Source organism: Leptidea sinapis, chromosome 2, assembly GCF_905404315.1.
Source record: "Leptidea sinapis chromosome 2, ilLepSina1.1, whole genome shotgun sequence".
NCBI lineage: Eukaryota > Metazoa > Arthropoda > Insecta > Lepidoptera > Pieridae > Leptidea > Leptidea sinapis.
In genome coordinates this window covers 28207430-28221417 of record NC_066266.1, presented here as the reverse complement: position 1 = coordinate 28221417, position 13988 = coordinate 28207430, and the positions used below count along the sequence as shown (strand labels likewise).

The following is a 13988-nucleotide window of genomic DNA, read 5'->3' as shown; positions in this document are numbered from 1 at the left end:
TTGTCTAAAATTAAAAGAATATTTTTTTAAATGTAAGTTTTATTATTTTAGAAAATGTTCAAAATGGCAATTATTTTGCAACATTCAACTCGTTTAGGTAACGATTTTGTTATGGCGTTTTGTACTTTGAAGTTGTGAACTTGGGTTAAAAACTTAAAATAGTCTCTATGGCTATTTTTAGATCTTCAGTGGTGTCGTAGCTAATTTTGTAGACTTCATCTTTAACAAGAAATAATCTAGTGGGGTTAAATCGGGTGACCTCGCGCATTTTTGTTGGAAATGATTATTTAAAAAATCTATGGTGTTCCGACTATTGTGTGCCGGTGCTCCATCCTGTTGGAAATACACTGGTTCTCTTTCTACTACCGACATTTCTCTTGTGACATCTAAAACATCTTCTAATATTTCGATGTACTTGAATCTCCAAGTCCTGAAGTCCAAACGTCCATCATAGATTTATAAGAAAATAACTTTATTGTGAAGAAGTCCAACCCAGCAGTCAAATGAAAATCTAACTTGACGTCGTCCTTCATACACTCTTAAGGGGTTTTGACGAGACCAATAGTGATGATGTTTGCGGTTGTACATCCCGTTATTGGAAAATTGTGTCTCATCAGAAAATATTACGTACTTTAAAAAATTACTTTCCAAATCTATCTGCTGTTTTAACCAATGACAAAATTCAAGTCGTCTGCCGTCATCACCTGCATGTAAGGCCTGAACCAAACGTCCACTTCGATAGCACTTGAAATTGTGTTTTTTTAGAATTCGTTGAATATTGGTTCGTGAAACGCCAGGGATATCACGCTCTGCATCACGAGTGGAGGCATCTGGTGAAGCTTCGAAATACGTTTGAACATTTATTTCCATGTCAGTGTCATACTTAGTAGACTTCTCTGTTTTCGTTTCTTGAAGCTTCCATAATTATTTAAATTGTTAACTATTTTCGGAAATATCTTGCGAGTTGGTAAAATCCGTGAGGGATATATCATACAATGTCTCTCATTTTTAAAGTAAGCTTCTAATAAATCTATATTCTCACCGTTTGTCAATGGCATATTTAGAAATTACACACAAACAAACAACACAGTACAAAGAAAAAATACTGTAAAATAACAAATGAGAGTTAAATTTCCCGTTCTTCGTTTTGTCTTTGATTGAAATTTGGTAATCCAGAAGTTCACGTTCCATTTTCAAATAACAGCAAAAACATATTTTACTGGTAAGCAGACATGAAGCGTTCATTTTTTATAATTGAAATTCGGCAATCTTAGAAGTTCACATTCCATTTTCAAATAACAGCAAAATAAAATCTTTTTACTGGTATACCCAGACAACATGACGATTGGTTATTGCCTACATTTTTTAACAAGTAAAACCGACAACTTACATCAAACAATATCAAATAAAGCTATTTCTTTTAATTTTAGACAAAAGGTTTCATAGCAACAATCACTCCGTACAACGTACACTATCAATATGGCTATAAAACAAAAATGTCTTTTTTTTCCAAAATGACCGGGTTCGATTCCCGAGTCTGTATGATATTTTTTTGAAAATCTATGAATGCAGTTTTTGTTTTCTCTATAATCGATATCGTGGTTCCTTAGAAGATATTCTTCAATCTCTTATATATTCTGAAATCCCCATACTGACCGGTTTGGGTGGGCCACCCTGTATATCATGTAAACCTTCCTTTAGCTTCAACGAATCTATTACAAAAGATTTCATTGAGATGGGTCGAATAGTTTAGGGAGTTATTAGGAAACATACAAACATACATTATCTTTTATATATATAGATATTTAAAACGCAAGCTTAAATCATAATATATTTAAGGGTAATCGTATAGGTACACTTTTATAATAAAGTCCCAGCCCTTGTTCATGCATTATCTATAAATAAATTTAAATGTTTTATTAAAAAATGGCTGTCGTAAATCTTACTACTCCACAACTGAATATCTAAATGATCCGACAGCCTGGGACTAGATTATGATTATTTTATAGCAATAGCAATGACAGTTCAATATTGTATATTTCATAAAAAGAGCGCAAAAAAAGAATGCTGCCGCCATTTGTTGCCGAAGTATCTAGTATATTAGAAATGACATCAAAAAGAATTCTAAAAGAATAAATTTTGATAAAATAAACGCTTTTTATGACTTTTCTATAAAATACCAATTATAATTTTTACGTAATTGCAGCATTCCCGAGCAAAGAATTAGCAATCTCCCGCGGAATGTGACAGGCATTCGTCCATTATGGTTTTACAACATTTTTATGTCGACACACGATGAGTGACCTGTTCGTGTGATAAGAAATTTATGTCGAACTCTTTATTACTTACTAGCTGACCCGGCAAAACTTAAGATTTATCAATCTCCATATAGCTTGTTGTCAAATGTCAATTGCGTTCTGAAATTTCATTTGCGATAAAACTTAAGATTTATCAAAATAAATATAAAATAATCTGATAGATAGTTAACAACTGTAGTTAATCTACCAACTATAGTTATCTAAAATTAAATTTATTTTTTACCTCCTGCGAAAGTTAGAAAGATATAAATATTTTAATTAGTTATTCATTTTCAACTATTCTTTCAATTTGATTTCTGAACGACGGGGGACACGTCAAAGACAAATCAAAAATGTTGTTTTTATTTAAATCCTAGCATTTTCATGTTTATTCAAACCTTTTAAACCTTCCCTGGACTTCCACAAACAATTCAAGACCAAAATTAGCGCAATCGGTCCAACCGTTCTCGAGTTTTAGCGAGACTAACGAACAGCAATTCATTTTTATATATATAGATATATGTATATAGATAATTTGCGAAATATTTAATGATTTTTCTTTAAAAACACTCGCGTTTAGATAAGTTTTGCCTTATGATACACTCTGCCCAAATACAATGCAGTGCCGCTCATGATTTTTGATTTAACCTAAAACTCTGAGCGATCTCCTTTTTACGATGATCTTTTTTTCAATTTCATGCATTTCCGCTTACATCTTTTATACTTCTAGATAGACTATCACAGATGTGACAACATTGAAAAAAAATTAGATTACAACTAAACTTGATTTTGAACACACTAACACAAAGTGTCATTACAAAAGACGAGTGTAAGACGTAGACCTGGCCTAATTTTTCCGTTAACACACAGAACAATAAACGCAGTCCAATTTGACAGGAGACCAACGGACACTAAATTATTTCATAACGGTTTCATGGTCTTCATCTATTCCGTCTCTTTCTCATAGCTAGGTTTTTATGTAATGAGAGTTATCAGTATATCATCCCCACCATCTGGATGTGTGGCAGTCCTCCACAGTGCGGTTTTCAAGGAGCTTTCGCACTACAAAGCTGTGGAATGAGCTTCCTTGTGCGGTGTTTTCAAGACGCTACGACATGGGTACGTGAAAAAGAAGCGCGTACACCTTTAAGCGCCGTCAACGCTCCTGTGATTCCTCTGGTGTTGCAAGAGAATGTAGGCGGCGGTGATTACTTAACACCAGGTGACCCGTACGCTCGTTTGTCCTCCTTTTCCATAAAAAAAGGTACGAAAATAGTTCGTTTAAATATGAAAGAAAGATTTATAATTTCGAAATGACGTTGACACATTGACGTTATCACTAACTCAAGATGTATCTTTATCAATAATATAAGTGGCACGAGACACTTTCGACAGTTCTTGCTTGACACAAAATATATTACGAAATTTAGAAGGTGCATTATTAGGGTAGCAACAATGAAATCTATTTTAACCTCAATGTGATTTTTGTGAGACAAACGGGCAAATATTTCGCCATGCGGAAAGTAGCAGACAGCCAGAGATGTGCGACTGACGGCTCTGAGATGGCCAGAGGCTCGTATTCTACTGCCTTTCTGCTACTTATTTTGAATAACAATTTAAAAAGATATGAAGGCGGGGCTGTCTCCTCTTTATTCCTATAAAACGTGACCATACCACTGGGGACTTACTTGCTCTGCTCGTAGTGCTAAAATAGTCGTAACACAACACTTAGATTACTACGTCGTAATTATACTGAGGCGGTTCTGCCAATGGCAATTTAATCCTGCGCACTGGCGTCGGCAGGAGTTTCAATCGAAGACTGGCGATTTTGTTTTGAAAATACAGCTGACGTGAAGTGGTTCCCATTCCACGCACCAGATGGAGTGCGGTAACGCATAAGATTCATAAGATCCCGCATATTAAACTAATATTCTGACCTGTTTTTATTTTAACGTAAATTATCTAATGTATATAGTGTTTATTCTAAGCTTGAAAGTCTTCTAGACTTTTGTCTGTTTGTTTTTGGAAAGTGATTATATTCTCTTTGTTTGGAACATAAGAGCAATCATATGAACAACTATTGCCGTTGTAATAGCAATTATCAAACAAGATCGAGAATTTCAAACTAGCCGCTGCAGCTGTGTAAATAAAAAAATTCTTATGCCTTCTACGCCTTTTTACTCTATTGTTTTGCAATATACATAAATATTTTTATATTATATTTTTTATAGTTGCACCGATTGGTATATGATAATAAAATATCGCGAATCGACTAAATGTAGTCCCACAAAGCTTGGAAATATTTCCCGGACTGTTTGAACACTTTCAAATATAAACTAAACGAAAAATAAAATATAAACTAAAAAATAAACTCGTTCTACTCATATAAATAATTTATAAGTTAACTAGTGGACCCAACAGACGTTGTCCTGTACACACGAGTTAAATTTGAAAAATTGGTCCTGCCGTAAGGAGGAGTTCACTAACGTACACATGAACAGGATAATTATATTATATGGACGGAATTAAGAATCTAAATCAATCTCAAATTCACTGGAACACACAAAAAAATCATCTAAATCGGTCCAGCCGTTTAGGAGGTAGATCAATTGTGAACCTAAACCATTATCAAATCTACCCGAAGACACACACCACTCTCAAATTCACCGGAACACACAAAAAATCATCTAAATCGGTCCAGCCGTTTAGGAGGTAGTTCAATTGTGAATCTAAACCATTCTCGAATCCACTTGAAGACGCACAGAAAGTTTCATAAAAATCGGTCCAGCCGTTTAGGAGGAGAGGAGTGACATACACACGCACACAAGAAATATATATATAAAGATTGTATTAAGTTATGTTATATATGACGTGTATAATATAATATAAAATATAAAATGTTTATATTTCCGATCTTATACAACACAACACTAAAAGGTATATATGAGTACTTAAATATGAAGTCAGCAATTATAATCCAAAAGACTTTAAAAATCCTGCATAAAATAATAAGTAACAACAATAAATCACACGTTGTATTTTATAGTTTCGCAAGCGAGGTGGTGTGGGGTGGGCCGATGTAACAAGGGCCTGGAGCGCGAGGTCAATAACCTGGCAATTTATTAGTAAAATTGTGAATTGAACCAAACGTCAACAATATACCTATATTACTTTCTATGGATAATTCTTTGACATTCTCTTTTTCTATACTATATTTAATCTTCTCATTTATAAAATTCTCGTGTCACAGTTATTTTCACCAAACTCCTACAAAACAGCTTGGCCGAGTTTTATGAAATATTTGTCCAAATGATTTGACTTTTTTTTAGTGTTAATTCCGCCAAAATAATATTATATTATATATTGATATTGGCGGAATGGAAATAATTATGGATTTCCGCAAAGTAACGCCTACTTCAATAAATTTTCTGAAATATTTGTCTATTCGGTAGGTTTGAGAATAGATTGTAAACTATTATTAACACTAAGTGATAAGTGGCTCTAAAAATATTTTTTAATTAATTTTAACATATATGGCAATCAATGTTTACCGGATCGGCTAGTAACATCATAGAAGTAAAGTTTGTGAAGTTGTAGGGGGCAATCTCTGTACTCTACTGAATCAATTATGAAAATTCTGTAGCCAATGGATAGCCATATTATATGTGTGTGTCATATATTAGACTAGCTGAAGCCCGCGACTCTCCGCGTAGATAAAAAGTTTTTAAAAATAATAAGCAAATTAGGAATTGAAATCTATCTCATGTCCCAGTTCCGGTTCCCGTTTTCGCTCCCGTTCCCAACATATTATATGAATATTTCGAGGAAGATTGGTATGGCAAATTAAACCTACTATAAATATAGTTATCGCTCATCGACGTAAATTTCAAATTTTTCACAAATCCCACGGGAACCATGGATTTTTCCGGGACAATATTTTTTCCAAGCTCTATTCTATCGCTGTACCAATTTTCATCAAAATCGGTTCAGTAGCTCCGGCGTTAAAGCGTTACAAACAAACTTACATTCATATTCATAATACTAAGTAGAGATTATGTGAGGCTATAATGTATTAAACTGAAAAATGAAAATACTTTTTCGTGATAGTCGGATTTACAAAGTGAGATGAAGAAAAACATTTCTTTCGAACGCTGCCTTAAGGATGAGAGATATATTATGATTGTTATTGTGGCACACTGCTAAATGCGGGCGAAGTCGAGGGTAACAAATAGTTATTATAAATTGTGTTCAGAAGTAGCAGTTTTAATTAAAAGACATTATCCAAATGTTGTGATTTTTATTGGCTTTAAATTCCTAAGTTCTGTATTTAATATAATCTTGGATACGTTTCTCAGCTCTACACGAGGTATCAAATTAAAAATCTAATATTTTTACTAAAAATGACTAATTATTGAACGTCAAAAACTACAACCCAATCAAAATAAGACTGCCTTAGACCTGAGAAGAACGGGCGCAAGAAACTCAGCGGCCTTTTTTTATAAATATACGGATTTAAATGAAAATAATATCGTACAATAAATATTTATAATTAAAGAGCCTGAAGGTGTTCGCTTCATTCCCAGTCGGTGGTATCATTTAGAAAATCGTTTATGCTATAGCAACCTTTCCCACACAGAGATTTTAAACAATTCTTTTAAATTTAGTAACACATTTTGTTTTGTACATTTTCTGGGATCATATTGTAAAAATATCCACAGGACATATAGACTCGCCTCTGACTTTAAAATCACAACATTTTGATAATTATGGATTTTCGCAAAATAACGCCAATAAAATTTAATTATAAGACATATTATTATAGAAACATTGAGCCTCATAACACGAGGACAGCGGTCGCTCATGTTATCACAGAAGGAACTATTTATTACCGCGTTATCAACGACGTCGTGTTTACAAAACAATTTATACTATCTACTAACGCTGTTGTCCTGCTCACTGACATGGGAGCACACTCATTAAACAATAAATTACATTATCTTTACTTGAGTATGCCAACTTATGAGATTATTGCCCTTAATGGTTATTGATTTTCCTATTTACAACATTACCAATAAGGAATATAACATAAATGACTTTGTAAGTAGTACCACAGATTGTAAATAAAGGCAATGAACCAGGCTATTTAAATTATTAATTTGATTGTAAAGAAATTTTATTAAAAACAAATTAAGCCAGCTGAGTTTCTTGCGCACGTTCTTCTCATGTCTGAGCAGTGCCGGATTTAACGCTTAGCAAGTGTAGCAATTGCTACGGGCCCCGCGCGAAAACGGGGCCCCGCATATTGTAACCCACTCATCTCTAACTGAGCGTAATTTTTTTAGTGAATTTCTTTAAGATTTTGGTATATTGAATTTACTTAATATCATAAAAACGTCAAACCTTACAACTTTTCCTACCAAGGCAATCGTCAGACTCGGTAACTGACTATTTGCAATATAGATTAAGGGCTCTTTCAAAGAATTTGCTACGGGCCACGCGCTGCTTTATCCGGTTTATCCATTATTATTAATAATAATAATAATAATAATAATAATCTTATGTAGGTCTACAAAAAAGTCCACGATGGCATATTATGTCTTTCTATTATGGATAACAAACTATATCCATTTAATTTTTTTTTTCTAGTGACAGATCAGCGTCTGTTCAGTCAACTTTAAGTAGTATACATAATATAATATAATATAATAACTTAGGTTCAAAGAATTCTGGTTCAATATTTCGCTTGCGAGACATAAATAATGTAATAAGTACAACTGATGCTCTGACTAAATAAATAATAGTTAAAAAAAACTAAAAAGTACGCTTTATATAAAATCCAACTAAAAATAGAAAATAAATTTAAATTGAAAATAGTGTAATTATATATTTATTTTATTTATTTATTTTTTATTTTTTAGATAAATTTTCTATAAAAGCGTTTTTTTAAAACTATTAAGTACTTTAACATCAATTCCTGCCTTATCGACTATAGATGAAAATTATATAAATTAACAAAAATAATCATATTTTGCAAATTGAAAAATTTTATCAAATTAGTGTAATGTCATCGGTTCTCGATAAATCTACAAAGTTTGAACGAAATCTAGCCGTTTAAATTGGGTCAAAATCGGTTGGTCCCAATGAAGTCGGTTACAAACATATATACAAACATACAGGTGAAGCTAATATAAAGCGTATAAAAATATTAAATCTTCAAAAACTTACTTTAAATATTCCGTGGCGGTGTTTTAATATATTCGCTTACCTATTGTTGTCGTGTACTAGCTACTAACTACTAGCTTCTGTTTGCAGCCTATGTCATTAAGCTGTTCTTAATATGTTTTGAAGTGCTCTAGCACAAAAACAAAGATATCACACACAAATAATGATAATATTGATTTTATTAGAAAATAATATTGATGTAGAGTTAAAGACCAACGAGAATACAGCCGAGAACGTTTGTATGGAAGAAAAGAAAAAACAGGCTTACTGATGTTAGATTATCACCGCCGTCCTCATTGTCTTGCAACACCAGAGGAATCACAGGAGGTACTCATGTCGTCCTGGAAACACCGCACAAGGAAGCTCATTCCACAGCTTTGTAGTACGTGGAAGAAAGCTCCTGGAAAACCGCATTATGAGGACCGCCACACATTCAGATGGTGATAGTTGGGTAGGTTGGGTGGCTAGTTTGGGGAGTTTCGTGGGAATGTGGAATTCGGCGGCGGCAAGAAGGTGCAACAGGTGTTCGGAACACTCCCTGTGGTTGAAGCGGTACTTGTGAACGTCAAGTGCAATACAAGAAACAATATTCTATAATAAATTTAATCTTATAAAGAAACACTGCACGAGCACTTTAGGCCCGGTTTCCACCAAAGCGGAGAGGAGAGGAGATGGGTTTTAAAAACCAATCAGATGTCGTTATTCCTACTTCTCCTCTCCGCTTAGCTTCGGTGGAAATGGATCAAGCGGAGAGCAGAGGAGATGTCTCATTTGCGCGCGCAAAACATACCTACCGAATATTGATTGGGTAGTTTTTTTTATTGGATAACTTTTCTAATTTGTCGCAGTTTTTTTGTTGTTGTTGAATTTCAGTAAGGAACCAAAGAGGATGTAAATACTAAGTAATACGAGGCGGGACTGCCTAAGTGAAATTAAATTTTAGTTTTATATGAAACGTGCAGTGATTTGACATAAGTATTATTATTCAAATAGTAGTGATTACAGTATGGCGATTGGCGACAAAGTATAATCCGCCAAAGTTTGAAAGCAAACAGTTTCTTAAAACGTACTGGATTTTTACTATCTTCTTTTTTTATATTATATTTAAGATTATAGCCGTCATCTGTTAATCTATCAATGACTGCACGTTTCATACTTCGAGTTGCGCTAGCCGGTAAGGAACAAGTTAATCAATATTTACTTGAAGTACAAATGGTCCACCTTAATGTAGAGTTGCAGCTCGCGAGTGGCACTTCAAATAGGCACAAGAAGTTTGCTGTCAAACATATGGAACAACCTGTCCAGTGGTATTTATACAGGATTTAGCAGATCGTCGTGTCACGACCAATGATATTTAAAAGTATAGATAGGTTACCTAGACAACATTCGGTGTTTGTAAATGATACACTAACGCACACATGATTTTTTTTTTCTTGACACACTTTTTACACAAATTATCTTGCCCCATATTAGGCGTACAAAGCCAGTGTTATGGGTTGCAAGACAACGATATATTTAATACAATATACTTACTTACTTAAATATACATAAATACATATAAACATCCATGTCTCGGAAACAAATATTCATATTCATCATATAAATGCTTATTTGAATAATTTAACATTGCAATATCACACTACATTACGATTACACGTCAAAGAAGGATAATAAATGCAATCATCGCAAGCGAAAAAGAAATAAAAATAATTTGCTAATTGCTACGTATTTGAATATAAAAATACAGAATAAGTCATCAGATATGATTTTTACCGTACACCATGATTTATGCCTAAAATACGATTCATTCACGAGTTCATGTAGTAAAAGTTATAAAGTAGTAAAATCATTGGTCACAGTACGTTTAATGGCCGAAGATACAAATTTCGAGTGGCCTTGTGATCAGTACGAACTCTTAGGGATGGGAAAATTATCGCGCAGTGAGGTCCCAGAATACTAATCGATGTTTCGTTCCATATTTATAAGATACTTAGTAGTTTTTAGTCACCTTAAATGCAAACTAGAGTCACTGTTATTATTTTTATGGAATGATGTGTTCTCGTATAATTGGTAGGACATACAAATGTTTTAGATGTAAGTTAATATGTACAACTGTTGGAGATCCCTACAAATTTATAAATAAATAACGGCTCACAGATCCGCCATTGGTATGACTGCAATTCGACATACTGTCTTTCTTACGCCCAGTGATCACTATCTATTTTCTTTATATTTATGAAGGGCTATTTGAAAGGACAGAGATTGGAAGATGATGAAGCCGTAGTCGCTACAATATAGGAATTTTTATATGTCCCGAAAGAAAAGTTTTGTAAGAAAGGAATTTTGAGTTTAGAAGAAGATCGAAAAGTTAAGGATCGAAGAGAAAAGTTTTAATAAAGTTTACCAACAACATAGACATTTTCACTCTTTATTGAGCGCCCTACGACGATACGTAATATTATGTTTCTGATTACAAATATACAAGCGTTCTTGTTTCAATATTTTAACCCTAAAATCACAAATTTGTGGCTAAAAGAAAAAAAACACATTCAAAAGCGTAGTTTGGTTTAGCAAAGCCATTGATCATCATATTCGACTACAACAATTACTTGACCATAACTACTTTATTAAATGACTTAAATATCCTACCAGCATGAGAAGTATCGTTAATTTGCTCCTAAGAATTGAAGAGTTCTGTTACTTTGTTATGTAACGTATTGAGTTATTCGTAAACTCGTCCACATACGTATAGCAAATTAAAGACTTTTATGGTTTTCTCGATACTCGACTTATATTGAGAAGGAGGAGGCTCCTTTATTGAAGTCGGTAAAACATATAAAATCTAGTTTGACTGCTGTTTCTATCATAAAGTGTGTTTCCCTCTATTTTTATATGTAGGTATCATATCTGGCCCGCGAGTTAACTCTTGTTAGTAAATGATCACCGCAGCCTGTACACCTTTGTAACACCAGAGTATAACAAACATATGAATAAGAAAATCTAAATCACATTGGTACGTCGCGGACGAGGATCAGACCTGGGGCTCCGTGGTGAGAGTCAAACTATTGCCAAGGACTTAATATAAATAAAGGTAATATTCACTACATTCTACGATTAGATGGTGAGTTACTGAACAAGAGTACCTAGTTCCAAGTCTCAGGCTATTACAATATTTTTTACGACAATAAGGGACGAGACGAGCAGGACGTTCAGCTGGTGGTAATTGATACGCCCTGCCCATTACAATGCTGTGCCGCTACGGATTCTTGAAAAATCCAAAAATTCTACGGTACTACAATAATTGCGCTCGTCACCTGAAGACATAAGATGTTAAATCTCATTTGCCCAGTAATTTCACTAGCTACGGCGCCCTTCAGACTGATACACATAATTTTTACCCATAACTGCTTCACGGCACCAATAGACGCCGTTGTGGTACCCATAATCTAGCGGGCATCCTGTGCAAAGGAGCCTCCCACTGATAATATAAAAGGCCTCCCTTTGACACTTTTGGAGGAGTTATTTAGATTCAAACAACCAACTGAATTCAACCGCCGGACACTGAAACGATCACGACGTCACGTTGATGTCCGACATTCCACGAAAGCGCTTTTCTCATTAAAAAATGGTATGATTTAGGACAAGGACCTTTATGATGTCCATGGGCGGTTGATTTACACTTTCCATCTTGCCAGCTTCCTTTACTAGTGGCAACTTTACCAGTGGGAGGCTCCTTTGCACAGGATGCCGGCTACATTATGGGTACCACAACGGTGACTATTTCTGCCGTGAAGCAGTAATGTGTAACATTATCGTGTTTCGGTCTGAAGGGCGCCGTAGCTAGTGAAATTACTGGGCAAATGAGACTTAACATCTTATGTCCCAAGGTGACGAGTGCAGATGTAGTGCCACTCAGAATTTTTGGGTTTTTCAAGAATCCTGAGCGGCACTGCATTGTAATAGGCAGGGAGTATGACTTACCATCAGCTGAACGTCCAGCTTGTCATGTCCCTTATATTCATAAAAAATATTCCACTTGCCTTTTTTCTGTCTATTCATGTACTTAAACGTAATATAAAAGGCCCCCTGAGATTCTAGTACTAGCTCTCGTTAGGTCCGAGGTATATTCTATCCTATTGAATATTAATATAAATATTTAAAATTAATATTTCTTTATTGCAGCGGAAGCCAATCGATCGTACGAGTCAAATGACGATAACTGATCACTGCAGCCCAGGTTCTTGGTATTTAAAAACTCAGAACATTAAGATATCATTCGTATGCAGGATTATATGAACATGCATAAGACCCTAATACACACTTGAGATATTAATATTCTTAAAGGGTAACAATATTATAACTAATGTAGCTAGCTATTTATACGATCAATAATACAGAATTAATGCGTAACCGTCTTTGATACATAGGGCCTAGATCATAGACCTTTACAAAAAATAGTTACTAAGTAATAAATATTAAAATACCGCGTGAAATTTTTTGAGTTACCCAACTTCCGAATAACGCATTTTTGTAAGCATTAATAATTATTTTTAGACCCTATATCGATAACAATCCCAACTTCCTCATTAAATATTTAAATTTACTTAATTAAATCACACAAGACTTTCCTTAAATATAATGTACATACCGTTAATTAGGAATTCATGTGTGGATGCAAAATGAAGTTTTACATGAATTTAATTTGAACTTCTAGTTTTTACGTATAACAGTCAATTGGACAACCTTCGCATATCACTCTGAACATGTAACTGACCAAAGAGTATAAAAATTATTTATATAAGGTGGCGAAACAAGAACTTGTAGGTAGAACGTAGAGTTCAATGTTGTCAACTCCTCCTCAGAGTAAATATATAATATAACTAGCTGACCCAGCAAACGTTGTATTGCCGATATTAAAATCGCGATACAAAAGTAACTGTTGATCGTAGATGGGTGAAAATTTGAACTTGTATGTATTTTTTAATGTTGACTCATAATCAAACAAATTTAAAAAAAAATGTCAAAAAAATTAAGAAAAAAAAATTCGTGTGGACCACCCTTAACATTTAGGGGTATGAAAAATAGATGTTGGTCGATTCTCAGACCTACTCAATATGCTCACAAAATTTCATGAGAATCGGTCAAGCCATTTCGGAGGATTACGGGAACGAACATTATGACACGAGAATTTTATGTATAAGATATTCTTTGGTTAACTCCATGTTTTCAATGCATTTTCAAAAGCTAATAGCTATTATTGTACTATAAAAAACGATGTATGTTTCTTTCTATATATTGCAACAAAAAAAACAATTTTGAAATAGGTACCTAAAGACTCGCCCTTCTACAAAATGTTCAATAAGATGATTATATTTGAATCTCTTTTCTCGTATCAAGTACGCAATGCCAGTCTCTTCTCTAATCCAAACTGCCCTAACATATCCATATAATGATATAATCAGTGCAGTT

The 13988-nt window shown here is 34.0% G+C and overlaps 1 protein-coding gene across 1 annotated transcript in view; it reads right to left on the bottom strand.

Moving 5' to 3' along the window:
• The window catches only part of LOC126974461 (lysosomal alpha-mannosidase-like), a 49733-nt gene extending 39048 nt beyond the window's left edge, over positions 1-10685 (bottom strand). Inside the window, exon 1 of the mRNA XM_050821971.1 lies at positions 10675-10685. Within this exon, the coding sequence (XP_050677928.1) occupies positions 10675-10685 (11 nt within the window). The remainder of the gene's footprint in view (positions 1-10674) is intronic.
• Positions 10686-13988: the final 3303 nt, after the last annotated feature.